The sequence below is a fragment of the Triticum aestivum genome, chromosome 5A (genome assembly GCF_018294505.1).
Source record: "Triticum aestivum cultivar Chinese Spring chromosome 5A, IWGSC CS RefSeq v2.1, whole genome shotgun sequence".
Classification (NCBI taxonomy): domain Eukaryota; kingdom Viridiplantae; phylum Streptophyta; class Magnoliopsida; order Poales; family Poaceae; genus Triticum; species Triticum aestivum.
In genome coordinates, this window is record NC_057806.1 from 601,618,797 (window position 1) to 601,640,392 (window position 21,596).

The following is a 21,596-nucleotide window of genomic DNA, read 5'->3' on the forward strand; positions in this document are numbered from 1 at the left end:
GTTGTCGATCTACTAGGTATGTAGATCATACTCCCCCCTCGTTGCTATGCATCAACATGATCTTGCGTGTGCGTAGGAATTTTTTTGAAATTACTACGTTCCCCTACAACGACAACGTCTTGTCAGCGACTCGTTTTGACGACGGCAATTGGCGTTCAATGGTACATAGCTCTCAATGTAATACTCCCACCGTCTCAAAATAATTGTCTCGACTTTGTACTAACCCTAGTACAAAGTTGCATTAACGTTGAGACACTTATTTTGGGACGGAAGAAGTATTTATTATGTTTTGGATGCTTTGTATTTCTGGTGAACCTTTGTAAATACTTTTAAAAATTAAAGTAAAAGACACATTATTGAACAATAGTAATGTTTTATTTGTTTCTTTTGAATTTTATAAATTACTTACTATATTAGTAGGAAAATGTAAAAATGTGATAAAGCTTGTGTCACTTAAAAAACAAATTGTTCTACACGAAACAGTTGTAAGAAACTTGGTAAATAAATAAATAATAGTTTGTCTAATTCACATCTAGATGTTTTTTAAGGATGTCACATCTAAGCTCCCACAAATATATATATATATATATATATATATATATATATATATATATATATATATATATATATATATATATATATAAGGGTCTGTTTAGGACGCATCTAAATGTGACATAGTTATGTCACATCTAACCTGATAAGCACTATGTTTGTGGTCTATTTTTTTCCCAACTTTTTTTTATTTCTTGTTGCTGCGTAGTTATTTTTAGGAGGTTAGATGTGACATCATTAAAAAACATCTAGATGTGAATTAGACAAACTGTATATATAATGCATCAACAAAAAACAAAAAAATAAACAGGATAAAAAAAGACCACAAATAAAGTAGATATCAGCTTAGATGTGATATAATTATGTCGCATCTAGATGTGTCCTAGATATACCCAATAAATAAAGGAAAAGACAGGAAACAAAGGAGGGGGGTTTTCTTTTCCTTGCTGAAGAATACTACTCCCCGTACTCCTCGCCGCTCCGACCCGCCGCCGCCGTCGCCGTCGCCTCCTCGCTCTTGACGGCGAGCAGTCGCGTCCCAGCGGCGTGCGAGGGAGGGAGGGCGAGCTCCGGGCATGGCGTGGGCGGCGCTGAGGCCGGTGGTGAAGGCCTGCATCGGCGGCTCCCTCATCGGCCTCACCATCTCCGACCGCTACTTCTCGTTCGCGGCCGTCCACGGCGACTCCATGCGCCCCACCTTTGAGGGCAGCGCAGGTAATCCCCCATCCACACACACACAGCCCACTACCAGACCGGATTCCTCACCGATTTCTGACCGCCGCACGCCGGAGTGACCAGATGGACGCGAGTACGCGCTGGTGAAGCGGAGTCCCCTCTACGACTACTCCCGCGGCGAGGTCGTCGTCTTGGCGTAAGAAACCTGCCGATTCCCGTCCGGGTTGCCTGGGTGGTTCCTGAATCCAGCTTTCCATGGGTGGGTGCTGCTCCAAATAGATACTGAATCTTGATGGTTGCTGCTGTGTGTGCGTGTGTGCAGGTCGCCGGTGGACCACCAGAGGAAGACGATCAAGAGGCTGATTGGGCTGCCCGGCGACTGGGTCAGCCTCCCCGACAAGGAGGAGGTCCGGAAGATACCGGAGGGCCACTGCTGGGTCGAAGGGGACAACGGCGGCGTCAGCCGGGACTCGAGAGCCTACGGCCCTGTAAGAAACAAATTCTACTGCCCCCTTGGAAATTTTCACCTAATTCTTTCGCGCCATCTTGATAGACAAAACTGCAATCAAGTATCAGTTCACCAACAGGTCGAATCCCTCTCGGTTTTGGATGAAAGGGGCTTAAGCTTCGACCCACTTTATTTCTGTGAAACCCAAATAACATAACATCCATTACACTTCAGGCTTAAACATGAAAGCAGCCTAAAGATGAAACCGAGCCAGCATGAAGCCGCTCCTTTGTTCTCGAGTGTTCCTATCTTGCACTGCCACCTTACCTGTTATGCATCATTGTATTACTCTGTTTATATCTTCCGGTTTGATCTAGCTGCAGTTTGTATTGTGCTAAATTGAACCCATATTGCTTAGCTCCATTAAATAAGCGCCTAATCGAACTAAGCAGTGGGAAGGGGGCTTTGCACTTTTCTTGGTGCTATTATTGATACTGCTATCATGCAATCTACCTTTGCATAGTCCTGGCAATGATGAACATGTTAATTCTTGTGTTGTCTGCAGGTGCCGCTTGGTCTGGTGCAGGGGAGGGTGACGCACGTGGTGTGGCCGCCTAGCAAGATGGGCCGCGTCGACAAGAGGGTGCCGTCGGAAGGAAGGGGAAGGGTCATGCCACAGCGCAATCTCTAGCCTCCCTTGGCGGCCGCTTTGTCCCGCAGTTTTGTTCGTCCTCACAGAAGATTGATTCATCATGTAATAACAAATGTAACATGAACAGACATTGCGCGTTCCAGATGTAGCAGAGCAATAGAGACTTTCTTCTGTAACATTACCTATCGGCTGTATAAGGGAAGGGCAAGCAGAAGCTTTGGTAGGAGGAGCCTGCTAGGCTAGGCAGTAGCTGCAGGCAAATTTTGGGTGGATGGTGATGATGCATTGACGTGTATAATGTATACTCCCTCCGTTCCTAAATATTTGTCCTTCTAGACATTTCAAATGACTACTATATATATATGTTGCCAAAATCCTCTTGAATTTGAAACTTCGGCTGGATTTGGTACGTCCATATATGCAGGTGGCGTTACACCCTCTGCTTCCTCTGAAACCCACATACCCTCTTTCTCCCTCTGTTCAAATTTTCTGGGTGCTCCTCCGCCCCCCTCGATGTCAATCGCCGCCACTGTATCTGCCTCTGCACACAGGAAGAAGAAGAAGAGGCAATGATCGCCGCCACTGTACCTGCTGAGGCGGCCCGAGAAGCCATGTCGGCGCCGGGCACACTGACAGAACAAAGGTTGTTCTACATTGGCAAAAATCGATGCACATAGTATCACTTGACCCATGATCCCCACAACTCAAACATATGTACATCATAGATCTCCAGAGAGGTACGGTCCTTCTTTTCCAACCATTTCAACTTTTGCTTACACGAGGTCCACATGGATGAAGGAACAAACTGAAGAATTGCCAGTGGATTTATTCTGTATGCGTTATATAACTCAAAAGCTTTAGTCCACCGGCACTGGCTGCATAGCCTCAGCCTCCTTCCTCAGACCTTCGAACAGCGCCGACGATAAGTATTGCTCTCCCGCGCTCGGATGAACAGTCTGAAACAACAGGCGAGTCAGTTTCTGAAACTTCTCCATCTTTAACATATTTTTGTATGAATTTCATAGATATGGGTATGTAATGTCGTGCCACGATGAGCTTCCCTCTGTTTTCGGGCCTCTTTGCAAGTTCAATCTGTTGGCTCCTGATGATATCCCCACCTGCGAAAATTCCACAAGTTCAGCAACAGTTCAATGTAATCTGTGGAGTTTAACATTAGCCAATAATCGCATCAGGAGTCTCTTCTTCATCTTGATTCTTCCTAACCATACATGTCCTTTTGTAAGGGAGCAGTAGATTTGTTTTTGCAGCGCCAGTTGTTGCACCATCTTGACGGCATCCTCACCTTTCACCTGTCAATTACATGTGTGGATTCAGTAAGAACTATATAATCTATTCTATGAAAAGAACATAAGTCCAGTTTGATTTGATTCCTTACCTCAAGAACCTTCTCCATTATGTCCATGTCCAAAATGTCTGGCTTGAATCCCACTCCATTTCCAGTGATCCGGTGAGGCCCTGCAGCAGTTAGCAGCATGACTATAGAAACTAAAAGAAGAGTACATCATTTACAGAAAGCCCGATAGGCTACCTGGCTTGCCACCATTCAGAATATTTGCTTGGGCAGGTTCAACTCATAAATCTTCGCATTGGGATTCTTCTCCTTGAGGTACTTGCCGACGCCGCTGACAGTACCGCCACTGCCGATCCCGATGACGAAGATGTCAACCTGCCCAAGCCCGTATCTCCGGGCCGGTGGTATCATATTCAAGAGAAATATGAGGGATTGGCCACTTGACTTTATTGATCAGGTGAGGTTTGGCTCCTCATCTGATCAATATGCCGATCCTCCTCATATTCAAGAGAACAGTAAACCAGATTGCTCTTGACTTTATTTGATCAAAAGAGAGTGCCCCACGAATACAATCGGGGATTACATAAAAAAAAAGAGTCACTAAGAAGCAGCTAGGCTAACGGAAATGGCTTCATAGCCCGGAGCAGCGAATCCAAATTAATGTGGTGCACGCACGCATCGGAAAAGGTATTTCTCCGGTGGAGCACCACGCGGGCCTCCTTCATCGCACCGGGAGGGCCGGCAGTGCTCTGGTCTCCTCGTCGCACGCTTGGGCGCACGGGCCATCCGAGACCGGGCATGCGCGCTTGGCTGGCATGGCTGCAGTGCGAGGAGCACGTCGTCGGGCATGCCGGTGGCCTGGGGAGACGGAAGCTCGAATCCAGCAGGCGGCGGCATGACAGAAGCGGAACCTCCCAAACCTTTAACCTCCTCCTCCGGCTCCAGCGAGTTCAGCACAAGAGGCAGCAAAGGGACATGTGACAGGCAGCTCTCGGTGGTTCCAGACGAGAGTTGCAACTTCACAGGATCCTTGCAGGGGAAATATAAAAGTTGACAAGAGGAATGAGCCCAAGATATGTGCAAGTTAAATACAGTGGCTAAGAACATATCTCTGGGGCCAGGCTAGACTTACCCACCAAGCAGGATTGTAATCTGAACACTGCCAATGGGCCATGCCATCCGTCAACAAATCAGTGCCCCTCCATCTCTTACCGAACAGTGTTGTTGGCATGAAACCGAACCATTCCATAAAGAGAGAAAAGAAGAAAATTTATAAAGATATTCACAGATAGAGCAGATAAGACTTGTGCTGTAGAAAAATGATTTGTTCAGAAAGGCATAATTTGCCAGATATAGATGGTTAGAAGATTGGTATCACTTGCTGGTACAAAATGTGTCTGCCCCTATGCCCAACTGCTCAAGGGAAACACCAGACATCAGCCAAATGGCAATAGGTGCCAGACAGCAGTTATTCCTTACGTCAATGTTCGGCTAGCAGCGACAAATGTTCTGCAATTCTCAAAATCACATTTGCAACAATTGGACAAATGCTAATTTGCTACAAACACTAAAGTTTGCACGAAACAATACTGGATGGGAATTAGCACTGAAAGCTTTAGTGTGCACCATGCCAATATATTTATCTACAGGTAATTACAAGTGGCAACATACTCCTCATGGTTCCTGAGTTGACTGCCTGCTGCACGCTTTCCGAGCTGTACAAGGACCAGACACTCCGTAATTTAGCAAACACGTGTCTGTAACTTCAACCATCTCTAGTGCATGATAACATGAACATTCAAGACTGACGAGCCAGTGCACTTGAACATATAATGTAAGTTTCTCCGAAAAATATACATTGCATTATGTATTTAACATTTCAACTGTTTGTAGAATTTATTCAGCTATACTAGTACAAAGTAAAAAGAAGTGCACACCACCATCTGTTTTATTTCCTTGCAACTAGAAGTAAATGGTTCTCAAGAAATAGTGTCACTAACTGGAACTGGAACTCAAAACATAGTGATGTAATTCTGTATTTTTAACATGTATAGATAAATTTTATATATGCAGAATCTATAATGTCACAGAAATATCACAACTGTAATTTAATCGTTTCCCCTAGTTTCTGCATGCAGCAGGTAAATGACAATTTCAACAATAACTTCGTCTGAATGGAACGGGAGTTGTTTTGTGCAAAACTATAATGATCAGTACACCAACAAAAATGATAAAAAAATGGACCATGAAAAACACGATTTGTCAGACCATGGCAGCTCAGCAGTAAGAACACAATCAGATTGAAAGAACATATTGAGCTCAGTAGCTAACCTCTTGCTTCTATGATGAACCAGACATCTCTCTGGGTCATACCGGAAATTTCAGCATTGATAATTTCGATGGGAGCACCATCAGCTTCAGTAGCACATATACTTTCCGGCACAAATTCTAGCAGCCGAGGCTGTAGTGGCGGAGTGGGCATCGAATCAGTAAGGCAAACAGATCTTATTTCACCTTTGACAACTGGCTAAAGTACATAATGAACCATACAATCCGTTATTTTACAGGATGAACGACAGATTGCCGGCAAACACTAACAGCATAACAGGAAACGACAAGACTTAACAAACTTAACTTAGGAGTGACTCGATTCCTTTTACAACTAGTATTGGCCAAGGAGCAGGACTGCTTAGAGCTAAAACAGCTGCTCTAAGCAAATAAAGCAGTAGAACAAGAACTTGACTGAAGAACATTTCCAAAACTGATCCATACTAAGCAGCTAGCTCAGAGGCTTCATGGTCTGGAGCAGAGAGGACAAATCAATCTCGTGCAGGCAAACCTGCGAGATGTATGCCGTATCGCTGCGGTGGTAGACGACGACCGCCTCTTTTGTGGCAAGGTTGAGCCGAATGAGCCCAACTCTGCCTACGTATAAGATGACAGTGCCACTCCTGAGCCCGAATCCCTCGAACTGAACTGAGCTGTGCACGCCCCAGTCCTGCTTGTCTATGAGCACCTGCCGGATCCATCTCGGCGGCGAGCTCGGCTCCCCCTCGACGGGGGGTAACATGGTCCACATTGATATAACCTGGGTCTCCGAGACCACAACCTTGAGCCTCCCGTCCACGGAAGCGGCCAGGAGGAGGCCCCGGTGGCTCATAGAGGCCGTCATTCTGCTGGTGCAGCCCCGCGGCAGATCAATCACGGTGGCCTCCATGGTGTCGACGTCCACGGCGACGATGTACGGCTCCGGGCCAGACAGGTGGCGGCCGGGCGGCAGCGGCTCCGGGTTGCAGAGCCAGTGGACGGTGCGGCCGATGACGAGGGGGTAGGAGTCGTGGAACGGCCTGGACTGGCGGCGGGGGAGCGCGGCGCGGACGGGGCCCCAGCGGCCCTCCCGGGAGGAGTAAATCTGGATGCGCAGGCGCTCGTCGGCGACGAGCAGCTCGAAGGCGCGGCCGTTGTCGTCGACGGAGAGCAGCGCGTGCTTGCGGTAGTCGCGGATGGAGACGGAGGGGAGGACGGAGACGGCGCCGGTGAAGCTGTGGCAGACGCGGAGCACGCTGCCGGGGGGCCCCTCTTCGATGGACTGCCCGAAGAGGGGCCTGGGGCGGAGGCGGCGGAGCACGACGAGGCCGTCGCGGGAGGCGACGGGCTCGAAGGCGAGGCTCTCGTTGAAGCGGAGCACGGAGGGCTCGTCGGGGGGCACGGGCTGCACGACGCGTGCGGGACGGTCGGCGTCGCTGTCCTCGACCTTGTAGGAGACCCCGCGGAGGAGGGACGGGTCGTAGCCGGAGGTGGCGGTGGCGCGCTGGGCCAGCAGGCGGCGGAAGCCCCGGTCGAGGATGGCGCGGCGCAGCGGCTTGGCGGCGGCCGCGCAGCGCACGACGGAGACGGCGTCGGAGCGGGCCGCGATCTCGAGGAGCAGGTCGACCGGGAGGGTGGCGTCGCAGTCGGCGGCGTCGGCGGATCCGGGGGGGGAGGGGGGAGGGGGCGCGGCGCCGGGGTCCATTGGGGGGTGGATCGGGGAGGAGCGGGGTTAGCGCAGTGAGTGAATGAATTGACTTTTTTTTTTCTGGGGGTGTGGGTGGGTGGAGGGGCGTTGGTTGGAGTGAGAGTGAGCGGCGGCGCGGGGCAGGCCTCCCCCGTCTTCGGGCTAAGTTTAGGGCCTTCCGTGACGGGCTAGGTCAGGTACGTCACGTCACCCTCTCCTGCCACGTGCAAGGCCTGTGAGCCAGTTTGTTAGAGTGACGACTTTTCTCTCTCTCTCTCTCTTTCTTTTCGCGTGTGTGTGTGGCGGATCACCACAGCGAGCTGACTTTTTTTTTCTCTTCTGAAAAAGGACAAGGAATGGCGTGCAGGACGTCCCGATGCTTCCCTGCTGCATCCATCACGGACCCCTCTTGCTGCTGCATCACGGAACTTGGGCCAGAAAGTAAGGCCAACTCCAACGTGCGATCCCAAACGGACGTCTGTTTTGTCCTGTTTTTGTCCCTTTGGGTAGGGATTTAGGGTTGTGTCCGGGCCTGTCCTGGGATGCGATGGCCTAGCGCCCAGCGCGCGGCCGCATCTTTTTGCCCCATCCTGTCCGTCGGGGCCAAAAAATGCCCAAATTTGCATTAAAACTATTTTCAAACCTAAATATTTGTCTGAAAATTAAAATAGTTTTACAACCCAATTAAAATTGTCTTTAATAAAATAGTTTTACAACCAAATCGAAATTGTCTTGACTGAACATAAAATGGAGAAATACATCTATTGGTTGCCAATGTGATCCCACACGTGCTCGACCAAGTCATTTTGAAGATTCACATGAGTGTGCCAATCACGCATCTCACGGTGGAATTGGGCAAACTGTTCAAATGTGGCCGGGTCTTGGTGCAGGGGCTCAATATTTTCACCTTGGTAATCAAATCCTTGGTCGAAGATACTCTCATCCCGCTCGTCCTCGACGATCATGTTGTGCATGATCACACAAGCAGTCATCACCTCCCAAAGCTTCCCTTCATCCCATGACAGTGCAGGGTTTCGAACGATACCCCACCGGGATTGAAGCACACCAAAAGCACGTTCCACATCCTTTCTAACACTCTCTTGCATTTGGGCAAATCTCTTTCTCTTCTCACCTTGGGGTTTCGAGATTGTCTTCACAAAAGTTGACCACTGAGGATATATACCATCTGCTAGATAGTATCCCTTGTTGTAATGGTGGCCGTTGATCTCAAAGTTGACAGGTGGGGAGTGGCCTTCTGCAAGCCTCGCGAAGACTGGAGAACGCTGCAGCACGTTGATATCATTGTGAGAACCTGTCATGCCGAAGAAAGAATGCCATATCCAAAAATCTTGTGATGCCACCGCTTCTAATATGACAGTGCACCCGTTAACATGCCCCTTGTACTGGCCCTGCCAAGCAAATGGACAGTTCTTCCACTCCCAGTGCATACAATCTATGCTGCCAAGCATACCTGGAAATCCTCTAGCTGCGTTGGTCGCCAACAATCTCTCTGTATCAGCGGCAGTTGGCTGCCTCAAGTACTCTGGCCCAAAGACCTCGATCACAGCCTGGCAAAACTTGTACATTGACATCAGACATGTTGTCTCACTCATACTGACCCCCTGTACCGAGGAAGCTGCCGTTGAATATGGTCGTGAACGACCAGTGCAGCCACCACAAGATCGTCATCATCCGACGATGAATCGTCCGATGAACAAAGGAAGTGATGGAAGAAAAACTCGTCTCCACTGTCCATACCTTTGTTGGCAAAAGGTCGAACACCTTGCGGTCGTGGTGGCGAAGAGGCCGCGATGATCACCTCGACGCAGCAGGGTGGTTGCCGGCCAGCTACAGGCCGCTCTGGAGCTCTCGTTGAAATCTGCCTCGGCCGCCGTGGTACGTCGCCGGCAGTCGTGTCCGACTCTGCCACCAGCAAGGATGGCCACGGCCAAACCTCCTCCGATCGACGACCAAAACTACGGCGGAAGCGCGGGCGTGGTGGCGGCCATGTCGAGACGTGGTTTGGTATGGACGGCGGGGGGGGCTGCGCGGTGAGGAGGCGGCCGGAGAATAGCGGCGGCGCCGGCGGGGGGGCGGGGCGGGGAGAGAGGGTGAAGCGTTGGGAGCGGAGTGTTGGAAATATGCCCTAGAGGCAATAATAAAAGCATTATTATTATATTTCCTTGTTCATGATGATTGTCTTTATTCATGCTATAATTGTGTTATCCGGAAATCGTAATACATGTGTGAATAATAGACACCAACATGTCCCTAGTAAGCCTCTAGTTGACTAGCTCGTTGATCAACAAATAGTCATGGTTTCCTGACTATGGACATTGGATGTCATTGATAACGAGATCACATCGTTAGGAGAATGATGTGATGGACAAGACCCAATCCTAAACATAGCACAAGATCGTATAGTTCGTTTGCTAGAGTTTTTCCAATGTCAAGTATCCTTTCCTTAGACCATGAGATCGTGTAACTCCCGGATGCCGTAGGAGTGCTTTAGGTGTACCAAACGTCACAACGTAACTGGGTGACTATAAAGGTATACTACGGGTATCTCCGAAAGTGTCTGTTGGGTTGACACGGATCAAGACTGGGATTTGTCACTCCGTATGACGGAGAGGTATCACTGGACCCACTCGGTAATGCATCATCATTATGAGCTCAAAGTGACCAAGTGTCTGGTCACGGGATCATGCATTACGCTACGAGTAAAGTGACTTGCCGGTAAATGAGATTGAACGAGGTATTGGGATACCGACGATCGAATCTCGGGCAAGTAACATACCGATTGACAAAGAGAATTGTATACGGGGTTGCTTGAATCCTCGACATCGTGGTTCATCTGATGAGATCATCGAGGAGCATGTGGGAGTTGACATGGGTATCCAGATCCTGCTGTTGGTTATTGACCGGAGAGCCGTCTCGGTCATGTTTACATGTCTCCCGAACCCGTAGGGTCTACACACTTAAGGTTCGGTGACGCTAGGGTTGTAGGGATATGTATATGCAGTAACCCGAATGTTGTTCGGAGTCCCGAATGAGATCCCGGATATCACGAGGAGTTCCGAAATGGTCCGGAGGTAAAGAATTATATATAGGAAGTGCTATTTCGGCCATCGGGACAAGTTTCGGGGTCACCGGTATTGTACCGGGACCATCGGAAGGGTCCCGGGGGTCCACCGGGTGGGGCCACCTATCCCGGAGGGCCCCATGGGCTGAAGTGGGGAGGGGAACCAGCCCTTAGTGGGCTGGTGTGCCCTCCAAGGCCCACCCCTTGCGCCTAGGGTTGAAACACTAGGGTGGGGGGGGCTCCCCACTTGCCTTGGGGGGCACTCCACCCCCTTGGCCGCCGCCCTCCTAGGAGATTGGATCTCCTAGGGCCGGCGCCCCCCCTAGGCCCCCTATATATAGTGGGGGGGGGAGGGAGGACATCTCACCCACGCCTTTGGTGCCTCCCTCTCCCTCTCCAACACCTCCTCCTTCTCCATAGAGCTTGGCGAAGCCCTACCGGAGTACTGCAGCTCCATCACCACCACGCCGTCGTGCTGCTGCTGGAGCCATCTTCCTCAACCTCTCCTTCCCCCTTGTTGGATCAAGAAGAAGGAGACGTTACACTGACCGTACGTGTGTTGAACGCGGAGGTGCCGTCCGTTCGGCGCTAAGATCTCCGGTAATTTGGATCACGTCGAGTACGACTTCCTCATCACCGTTCTTTGAATGCTTCCGCGCGTGATCTACAAAGGTATGTAGATGCAATCCAATCACTCATTGCTAGATGAACTCATAGATGGATCTTGGTGAAACCGTAGGAAAATTTTTGTTTTCTGCAACGTTCCCCAACACGGAGGGACTGCTAGTGTCCCCGACAGGCGGGCCAGGGGAGGACAAGCGCGCGCGTCCCGCCCGTCCGCGTGGTGTCCGTTTCACCCCAAAACCGGCGCAAGTTTGGGCCGGGAATGGGTCGAAGCGGACAAAAGTCCGTTTGCTCCCGCGCGCTGGGCCGCCTTTTTTGTCCCTTTTACCCCAAACGGACAGGGCCGGACAGGATAGGGTCGCGCGGTGGAGTTGGCCTAACCAAACCCTAGGAAAATTCGTAGAGGTTCTAGTACTTATTGTAAAAAGGGAAAAAACATTTGAAGCATATTTTTGTTCACTTATTCCCAGCTACTCTTTTGAAACTAAATACTGTTGAGCATCAAGCACTTGTATGGCTTGGAATCAGAATGGTCACGGCCCTTTCATGGCTGGATGGAAATTTCTTATCCGTAAGGCCGGGTACTTTACAAATGTGTATTTGGCTTCATACTACAGACTGGATTTCATCGTTGAAGGTTGGAACAGATGGATTTTTTTTTATTGCTAGTTTTGAGAAGCAAGATATCCACTCGCTCAGCTACACAAGTTCCTCATTCCAAGTTTAGATGCTTTTCGTGGAAAAGTCGAACTGTTGCGACCAGTTGCTTTTACATCTAATATTCTCATTCCACAATGCAATGTGTGCCGCTCGCATAAAGTTGAACGAATCTTCAGCAATGCACCAACAATCGGAAGTTGGAAGAAGATAGATCCAGCTCCAAATCACGTTACCAGCAACTGTAATAACTGGATTAACATGAAGCCCTGATAAAAGTTGCGAATTACAAAAGTTGCATTTGGTGTGTCTAGGACAGAAAAAAACAGCAGTTTAAAGCTCAAGAGAAGCCACAATAAACAAAAGAACCATTGTGTTCACAGCTCACACCAAAGGTTATTTACAGATTCAAACACCTTCAAAACTTGGTATGCGTCTTTATTCCTACCAACCAAAGGGTGATACAGGACCGAAATAGAATCATCAGAAGCTTGCAACAAGTTTACACTGGTCAGGGAAAGTATATCGGCAATTCCCGATTATATTACAGTTCTGAAGCTTTGAGAGAATGGAGGGTCCCTGCAAATTTATTTCTACTCGGAAGACACCGCGCTGTGAGCTATACCCCTTATCAAACAACCGAAACGTTGACAGCCTTGCCAGGATTAGTAAACACGTGCCTTCGGCGGGAAAGTCTCGACTTCGTCATCCAAGGTGTTCATGTGAACTGGCCTGTATTCTAGTCTAACCTTTTCGTCCTCCCAGTACCTACATGAAAGATATTGTCAGATTCTTGATATGTGAAATTGCAAAGTATTTCTTTACGGAGAGAGTACTAAAGAGAAGACACTAACCCTAGCGAGTGCTTCATCCACTTGTCGTCATCTCTTGTCTGCGATGAAAGAGAGGAAATATATTGTTACAAAAAAGAAACCTGTGGTGCACACACAAGAGAGCACAAGTGATCAGAAGAGCAGCATACCTTGAAATCTTCGCGAGCATGAGCTCCTCTGCTCTCTTGGCGAGCCTCAGCTGAATGCATGGTTATGCATGCGTTTATTAGAAGATTTTCTAATTCTATGGTCTCTATCAAGTCCGAATTCCTGCAGAAACAAATGACAATTATTATGCCCAATTAGCAGAAATATTGAAAATAAGCTGAAGATAACACCATTTAATGAGACTCTTACCATATGAGACTTCTGTCACTGAGCTTGACATCATGGAAACTTTTCTGTGCTTCACTAATCAGCTCGCAACCTGATAAGTTCAAAGACCAGAGAAAAGCCATCAGTATACAACCTTTCATATACTTTAGTGCTGGAGTCTACTGTATCTATCTAACATGTTCACCACCTACTGCTAGATGGCCTCAAGATAACTTACAGTGAAGAACAAGACAAATGATGTATGCATACCTTCTGTTAGAGTTTCCTGTGTGCGGAAAACTGCAGCATTATTTTGCATAATACGTTGCATATTGAGGCGGATCTTCGAAGTAGGCAGTGATCCATTTGCATTTCTCAGCTTGTCCAACCAAGCGATGGTCTTCTCCCCTGCGTCTTTTTCAAGAGGTTTCTGTGTCTCTCCTATAATAAATATGGTGCACCATGGAGCGAGAATAAGCTAAGAGCCTAAGAGTAGTAAAACAACTAACAAAATACTAGTCAACAAGACATGAACTTGCCTGGCTTGGAAATCTCAGCAACCCTGTTTGCGCAAGCCCTCCCAAAGACAACAATGTCAAGAAGTGAATTTGCACCAAGACGGTTTGCACCATGAACAGATGCACAAGCTGCCTCCCCAGCAGCCATCAGACCAGGAATAATTGTGTCTGGGTTATCACCCTTGATATCCACCACCTAATGTGCAAAACAGCAGGACATTGGTTACAACATAGGCATATAATTATAAGAGAGTTCCATAATAGCAGCCATACTGCATATTCAAAGCATACCTGCCCATGATAATTTGTCGGGATACCACCCATATTATAATGCACAGTCGGCAAAACAGGAATAGGCTCTTTGGTGACATCAACACCAGCAAAAATAGCAGCAGTCTCAGATATACCAGGAAGCCTTTCCTTTAGAACTTCTGGAGGAAGATGGTTAAGGTGCAGGTAGAGATGGTCCTTCATTGGTCCTGAGGTTAAAAGATAGAAACAGCAAGTGATGTCAGAACAACCAACAACACCAGATCACCGCCTAAAGCATAATTGCATAAAACAAGAGAACTGAAACATACCTACACCACGTCCTTCTCTAATTTCCATAGTCATAGATCTTGAAACAACATCACGAGATGCAAGATCTTTGGCGGTAGGGGCATATCGTTCCATGAACCTCTCACCTTCGCTGTTCCTAAGAATACCACCTTCGCCCCGGGAACCTGAAAATTGAATGATGGCATAGTAATGTGAGAAAATTTGGTTGATTGCCTGATATTTCAATACTGACTGTAGAAATGTGCCATGCAAAAGCTAGAGTTAATACACATGTGACTACAGTAGGATTAAAAAAAAGTTTTAGTTATGTAAAACCTTCAGTTATAAGGCATCCAGCACCATAAATGCCTGTAGGATGGAACTGCACAAACTCAAGATCCTGCAAATTCAACAGATAGATATAACCATATCATCTTGAGAAGTAGCTAAATCAGTTAGATTTAGTTCAGAAAGACTGACCTGAAGGGGTAACCCAGCACGTGCAACCATAGCATTGCCATCACCAGTACATGTGTGAGCTGAAGTAGCAGAGAAGTAAGCTCTGCCATAACCCTGTTGAGGTATAAAACAAGGCAGGGATAAGACAGGCAGTAAACAGAAAATGACAGTTAGAAGTTAAGACAGAGATTCTTACTCCAGTTGCTAAAATAGTATTTGTTGAACGGAAACGATGAAGGGTACCATCCTCCATGTTTAGTGCAATTATCCCCTGACAGGTGCCTGGAAAATAAGTATACATTAATCAGCAGTGGCCTAAACATGCGGTGCAGAAAGCAAGCACTATTTATAGACCTAATTATATCCACTGAAAGGGCTGATTAGCCAGTAGGTTTTAACTATCATGTAACAGATCTTGTCAACATTATAACAAGATCGGATACACAAGACAATCTTAGCGGCACTAAAAAGACAACGCATTAATGACCTGATGCCTGTAGAAAATATCTACAGCAACTGAACAAGCAAAGCAATTAAAAACCAAGGAAAAATAAGATCCAACAAATATCTGCATCAAGTCCAATAGAAAGCAAAGAAAGTTAATGCTAAAGGCAACAATCAAAGACTATTTTTCTTCAGTATGTCTACATCAAAATTACTACCACATAAAAGTAGGCAAATCTAGCAGAGGGATACATATCCTGGGTCTTGGATGGTACCAGAACACGACAAACAAATACGTACCTTCTTTGTCCATGATAAGGTCCAGCGCAAAATATTCAACAAAAAACTGAGTATTGTGCTTCATCGCTTGACCATAAAGTGTGTGTAGCATAGCATGCCCTGTTCTGTCAGCAGCACATGCGCATCGATAGGCCTGACCACCTGAAGATTAATTAGACACAGAAAAAAAAGATAAGAAAATATGTGACAGCTGCCTGTTTGCAACCTCATATTGATGATGGAAGGCAAATTACCTTTTCCAAAATCTAAGCTTTGGCCCCCAAAAGCACGTTGATAAATTTTTCCATCTTCGGTTCTGGAAAATGGTAATCCATAGTTCTCAAGCTCTATAACAGCCTTTGGTGCTTCTCTACACATATACTGGATAGCATCTTGGTCACCTGGAGATGAATAAGAATATCATGTCAAAGCTTCAAAGTCCAGGGGTCAAACAAAAAATATGCTACATTGTTGAAACATTGTCATGCATTTCTTAAACTGTTTCTCCCTGTAAACTTACCGAGCCAATCACTTCCTTTGACTGTATCATACATATGCCACCTCCAGTCATCTTCACTCATGTTTCCAAGAGCAGCGTTTATACCTCCCTGCACTCATAGGTGTTAATAGCAAAGAACAAAAACACATAGAGCATACCCAGAAGGCAACAGTGCAGAACAGTAAATCATCATCTAGAACATACAGCAAAGCCATGAATCTTTTAGCACTCCTACAAGACTAATACAAATTTGCCCGCATCCTTCAGTGAGTTCATATATTGATCCCTTGGTAGTGCGAATGATAGAAAAATCAAAAGTACAGACTATAGATAACTTTAATTAGCAATATTATGAAAAATGGATAGACAAAATAAACTAAATTACTGGAAAGAAAATATAAGAATGCACAAAGTTTTACAGATGATCATCCAATTAACAAACTTCATGTGACATCAGTCTTAAGTTAAACTAGAAGGTTAATAATCATGCAAATACCACAGTTGTCCCAAGTCCAACATCCCAAACTTCTGAATATACTTTAATACAAGTAAATTGCAGAGAGATTCATGACTTCAGTCTAGCAGGAAAGGTCAGTAAGAAAAAACATGGAATTCCCAAACAGGATATATTTCCAAAACAGAGAATAACAACCTCAAAGTGGTACAAATAAAATTGTGCACGATTCAAGTCTTCAACCAAATTCAGATTTTAATTGATCAAACTTGTGTCAAATATTGTATCGAGGTTTATCTACTAGGCATGCAAGTGTTGTTTCCAATTGATTCCAATTCCGTAACACACTTGCTTGTGTGAGAAATTCTGAATGTAAAAGTGATGCCTCCATGGAAGTAGCATATAGACTAATGCAACTTATAGTTCAAGGTCGAGCTAACTTTTCTTCTAAGCATGCTGCTACAGCTACACCACCTAAAAATCTGTGCAATGCAAATACAGTATTTCATAGTACGAAACTACGAATAGAACTCCTAGTGGGCCAATGGATACTTCATAATCCATCACAATTGACCCGTGTACTGGTCTTGAAAGTACAATGACCTTTGCAGCCAAAATAAAAGCCCCACAAAAGAAAGATAGATGCTCCTCTCGATTTATTTGTCCTGTCATGTGTACCATCTAACTCGATTGGTAATAAAAATTGAGTGTACCATAAAAGAGCAACGTATGTACAGCACCATAACATTCACTCAAAATACAGACCAATAAGCCCATGCACAACACGCAATCAATATTTTCTGTTTTGCAAATTTATTCGCATGGTAAATCTAGTGGCAGCATCAGCAAATCTAACTGAGGCTCCATGGAAGCTAAGCAGGCAACCTGATAAACAAAATCTTCTAGTTTGCACCTTGCATCACACACAGAATACAGCAGAAGTCTGATAAAAAAAACAGGTAATAGAAAAGCAGGCTATCAATTACCTGTGCTGCCACAGTATGCGACCGCGTGGGGAAGAGCTTGGTGATGCAGGCAGTGTTGAACCCATGCTCCGAGAGCCCAATCGCGGCCCTGAGCCCCGCGCCTCCAGCTCCAACCACGACCGCATCATAGGTGTGATCCACCACCGTGTAGGACTGCAATTACAGACACCATACGCTCCAATCAGAACGAGGCGCGTTAAAATTTCCATCGCAATCTCATCACACAAAATCGAAAAGAGCAAATCAAGCAGCGTCTGATCTGGGCGCGCGTGCTGCGATTCGACGACCAACGGGCATCACGCTAAATCCTACTCTAGTCGTCGAGCTGAACCAGGCTATCGCCAAAACTATCCCCAGATATTATAACCATTTTTATATAAATAAAACCGCACTTCAAACACGACGAGGGGGGCATCGCCATCACGGCGACCGCATCGCGACCTCGGATCAAGGCATTACGTCACCAGAAGAGCGAAGGAAGAAAAAAAAAGCGGGCGAGGCCTTAGATGCGACGAATCGGGGCGACGGGAGGAGGCGAGGGGATACCGAGGTGGTGGAGAAGCGCCTGGACGCGGCGGCGGCGGCGGCCTTGGCCTCCCGGAGGCCCCGCGACACGCGGCTGCGCCACATCTCGCAGATCGGGGCGGCCCCTCGCGCGCGCGCGTGTAGGGTTCGGCTGTGGAGCGCGGGCGGGGCGGAGAGGAGCACAAGGGAGGGGGGAGGGGGGAGGGAGAAGGAAGGAAGGCGGCTCCGGTGCGCGGCGCGGCGTGGGGTGGGGTGGTGGGGGTGGCCACTTGGCCCTTTCCTTCCGTGCGTTTTTAGGGGTAGGCAGGCGGCTGCGGGATGGACGGGTTTGCCCTCGCGGTCGCCCCGCTTTTAACCATCCTGCCACTGCTGGCGCTGGGTTTTTCTTCCTTTCTTTTCCCCAGCTGTCGTGACTTTTCCTGTGGATCATTTATTCGTTCCTACAGTTATTCGTTCACGCGTTATGAAACTAAGCCGCGTAATTGGGATTGGATCCTCAGTTTGCCACGCTAAACTGCGGCACACCACAGATGAGATGAGGCAGACGAATCAGCCACCACGCTTCATAGTCATAGCACTAGAAAAGTTTGATGCGATATCTGATGATGGTTTGGCATGCGGGTGTGTTACGGCATGCAAATGGTTTCCTAGCTTTTTTTGGCACGTCACATGTGTGGCTCGGCGGGCGAACACGATACGATATCCAAGCACCTATGATTCTCGCATGTTTGTTCCTTGTTTGACTTTCTTCCTTTCTTCATGGGGATATTCCTGGTTCATCCATCTATCTACGCTTTAAGAAACGAATCCATAAATATGAGTGTGACCCTAGAGTGTGTGGCGACATTTAACACGTCTCCGCGTCTCTTTTCTTCGTAACATTTTTACTGAAGGAATCATCTCGGTGACATGACTAAAGAGGTGTCAATTCATACCAAGTTTTTTGTTTGCGGGGACATTTTATTGTGTGATGCAAAAATATGTAGGGAAAATGCTCGAGAGCACCCACGGGGCGTAGCTCCGTGAGATCCCGCCCCGGAACATGCATGGTGATTTGTACCCACTATATTAGTAGTGTTTGTATGGGAGCGGCGGAATGGCTTCCGAGCACATATGCTTTGGAAAATCTGAGTTGTACAGTTTGTGTTGGGATTTGTGCCGATTAACATTTTTGGCACATATAGGTCATGCCTTACTTTAATTCTCCAGATAAGAATATATCTCCGCCCTCGCATCCTCTCTCTTTTCTTCCAGGACGTGTTTGGTTGTCTTCTCTAATATTGCCTGCATTGCATACATGTCACTACTGGGCTTTAAGCGCCCGTCATTGCTAAGCATTCCTGTAGTAGTGGAACCATTGTGACGGCAAAGAATCATGCCTGCATCCGCCTCACCGTCCTCCAAAGAAAATGAACCATCAATAGATAGCGCGACTTGATCGATCGGAGGTGGCGGCCAGTGACGAACAAGGGTTGGGATCCTCACCTTCGGTTGTACCCTGCTTCCATAACTGGCATCTTTCCTTTAACTATCTCCTCAATTGTGTACGTCCCAGCAAGAACGATGGATTTTACATAGCTATCAAGGAACTCCACAATAATATTAATGGGAGGTACCTCCTTACCGTGAACCAGGTCATTGTGCAGCTGCCAAATTCACCATATTAGCATAATAACACGGTCACGAACGTCCTCCGAACATCCATGCAAAACGTGTAGGATCAAAAGTATATCTAAACGGGGGTGATTAGACTACTTGGCGAAAAAAATTATTATTTTCCTAATTTAGTTGTAGGCAAGTTTTAGCAATTCTACCAAGTCAAGTAACACCCTACACATGCAAGTCTAAGAGTTGAGCAGCGGAAAGTAAAGACTTTACATATGAATGTAAAGGAGGGATCGAAGAAATCAAACGCAATGAAGACACGGTGATTTTTGGCGTGGTTCTGATAGGTGGTGATGTCGTATATCCACGTTGATGGAGACTTCAACCATGGAGGGTAACGGCTGCGCGAGTCCACGGAGGACTCCACCCACGAAGGGTCTATGAAGAAGCAACCTTGTCTATTCCACCATGGTTTATGTCCACGAAGGACTAGCCTCGCTCGGGGTAGATCTTCACGAAGTAGGCGATCTCCTTACCCTTACAAACTCCTTGGTTCAACTCCACAAGATCTTGGAGGCTCCCAAGTGATGCATAACCAACACTACAAAAAAAGACACATTCGTGACATTTTGGGCTGAACGAAAAAAATTCCTGTCATACATATGACACTTCTATGAAGATAATTGTGACAAAACCCGGTATCATCATAGATGTGGTGGGCTCCTACTTCTATGACAAAAAATCATGACAGAAAATGGGCTTTTCGTCCTGGGCGGGCCGGAGACGCAGCTGCATGACATTCTTTGGGCCGCCCATGACGGAAAAAACCGTGGTAGAAGCGATGGCGAGGAAAATTTCGGGGAGTTCCCGGTTATGGTGGGAGGTCGGGGACCAAGCGATGCGCGTTTATCTCGTACACGTACGCGTGTGTGTGCAAGGCGTTGGGCTCTAACTGAACCCGAGCGATTGCACTGCAGGCTACGCGTTACTGAACCCGAGCGATCGATCGATGGCTGTTAACTGAACCCGATCGAGTGATTCCTTCGCTACTGCTGCTAACTGAAGCCGATCGATGCTGCCTCTGGATGAACAGTGAGCGTTGCGGGGGAATTTGGATGAACAGTTCCCGGTGGGGGTGGATGAACAGGACCCCGTGGTGTTGCCTTTGGATGAACAGGACCCCGATCGATCGAGCCGGTTGGGGCTGGATGAACATGTCGGATTTCGGGTTCCGGCAGACCCTTGAGGTTTGAACACTGGGGTGCGCGCGGAGATCTCTCCCCTACCGATCTACGTCCAATCTCCTCGCGTGATCTAAGCTAGAAACAACGAACAACACAAGGGACACGAGGTTTATACTGGTTCGGGCCACCGTTGTGGTGTAATACCCTACTCCAGTGTGTGGCGTGGTGGATTGCCTCAGGGGCTGGTGATGAACAGTACAAGGGAAGAACAGCCTCGCGAGGGGTGTTCTTGAGCTGGTGCGATGAACTGCTTGGGTGAGTTCAGTCGCCCCTCTCTCTCTCTCTCTCTCTCTGCTAGGGCTCTATCAGATCTCTCGATGTCCCCCTACTCTGTGGTGGCTAGCTCTATTTATAGAGGCCCTGGGCCTCTCCCCAAATAATGAGCGGGAAGGGCGCCAACAATTGACCATTTTGAAGGGGAACATCTAGTACAAGTTATCCTGACCAAAGGTGGTCTTAGGCTGCCAAAAGCACTGGTGATGACGCCGTCTTGGGCTCCACGGTGACCTCCGTCCTGCCGCTCTGTTGGTCTTGGTCTCGTTGCACCGAAATGGTAACCTTTGCCCGATGCCTTGGCTTACTTGCCCCTTTTGCACCAAAGGGGAAACAAGGGCACTGCGCAGGCCGGCGCCCATCTGGCGCCCGCCTGGTCTCGATCGTCATGGCTTGCGTCACGGGCTCCTCGCAAGGTACCCCTGCCTTGATCTCTCCGCCTCCTCGCGAGCCTGCCTAATGAGGCTGCCTCTGAGGAAGCTTTTTGTCGTCCGCCCCGTGAGGGTTGGCCCCTCGCGAGGGTCTTGAGCTTGAGCTGATGAAGATGGGCTGCGCTGGGCCCCCACTTGAGCCACGCCGTAGGCCGCAGGCTGGCAAGTCTGGGGACCCCCATTCCCAGAACGCCG

General features: G+C 47.8%; 4 protein-coding genes across 4 annotated transcripts; 1 reads left to right on the forward strand and 3 right to left on the reverse strand.

The window, feature by feature from the left end:
* The first annotated feature begins 962 nt into the window (after positions 1-962).
* LOC123105212 (mitochondrial inner membrane protease subunit 2) lies at positions 963-2,746 on the forward strand. The gene is made up of 4 exons (XM_044527235.1): positions 963-1,266; positions 1,351-1,423; positions 1,550-1,715; positions 2,241-2,746. The coding sequence occupies exons 1-4, from the start codon at positions 1,128-1,130 to the stop codon at positions 2,364-2,366; spliced, it is 504 nt and encodes a 167-aa protein (XP_044383170.1). The 5' UTR covers positions 963-1,127; the 3' UTR covers positions 2,367-2,746.
* A 281-nt stretch (positions 2,747-3,027) lies between these two features.
* LOC123105213 (bifunctional L-3-cyanoalanine synthase/cysteine synthase, mitochondrial) lies at positions 3,028-5,730 on the reverse strand. The gene is made up of 3 exons (XM_044527236.1): positions 3,724-5,730; positions 3,557-3,637; positions 3,028-3,445 (listed from the first exon to the last, which is right to left on the reverse strand). The coding sequence occupies exons 1-3, from the start codon at positions 3,820-3,822 to the stop codon at positions 3,347-3,349; spliced, it is 279 nt and encodes a 92-aa protein (XP_044383171.1). The 5' UTR covers positions 3,823-5,730; the 3' UTR covers positions 3,028-3,346.
* Positions 5,731-6,129: 399 nt separating this feature from the next.
* LOC123105211 (uncharacterized) lies at positions 6,130-7,680 on the reverse strand. The gene has a single exon (XM_044527234.1). The coding sequence runs from the start codon at positions 7,649-7,651 to the stop codon at positions 6,419-6,421; it is 1,233 nt and encodes a 410-aa protein (XP_044383169.1). The 5' UTR covers positions 7,652-7,680; the 3' UTR covers positions 6,130-6,418.
* Positions 7,681-12,352: 4,672 nt separating this feature from the next.
* On the reverse strand, positions 12,353-18,110 carry LOC123105214 (succinate dehydrogenase [ubiquinone] flavoprotein subunit, mitochondrial). Its single transcript, XM_044527237.1, has 16 exons — positions 17,870-18,110; positions 17,324-17,476; positions 15,905-15,992; positions 15,639-15,785; positions 15,406-15,546; positions 14,858-14,943; positions 14,683-14,775; positions 14,539-14,602; positions 14,244-14,387; positions 13,954-14,141; positions 13,684-13,858; positions 13,415-13,585; positions 13,187-13,256; positions 12,979-13,099; positions 12,851-12,888; positions 12,353-12,764 (listed from the first exon to the last, which is right to left on the reverse strand). The coding sequence occupies exons 1-16, from the start codon at positions 17,951-17,953 to the stop codon at positions 12,662-12,664; spliced, it is 1,866 nt and encodes a 621-aa protein (XP_044383172.1). The 5' UTR covers positions 17,954-18,110; the 3' UTR covers positions 12,353-12,661.
* Positions 18,111-21,596: the final 3,486 nt, after the last annotated feature.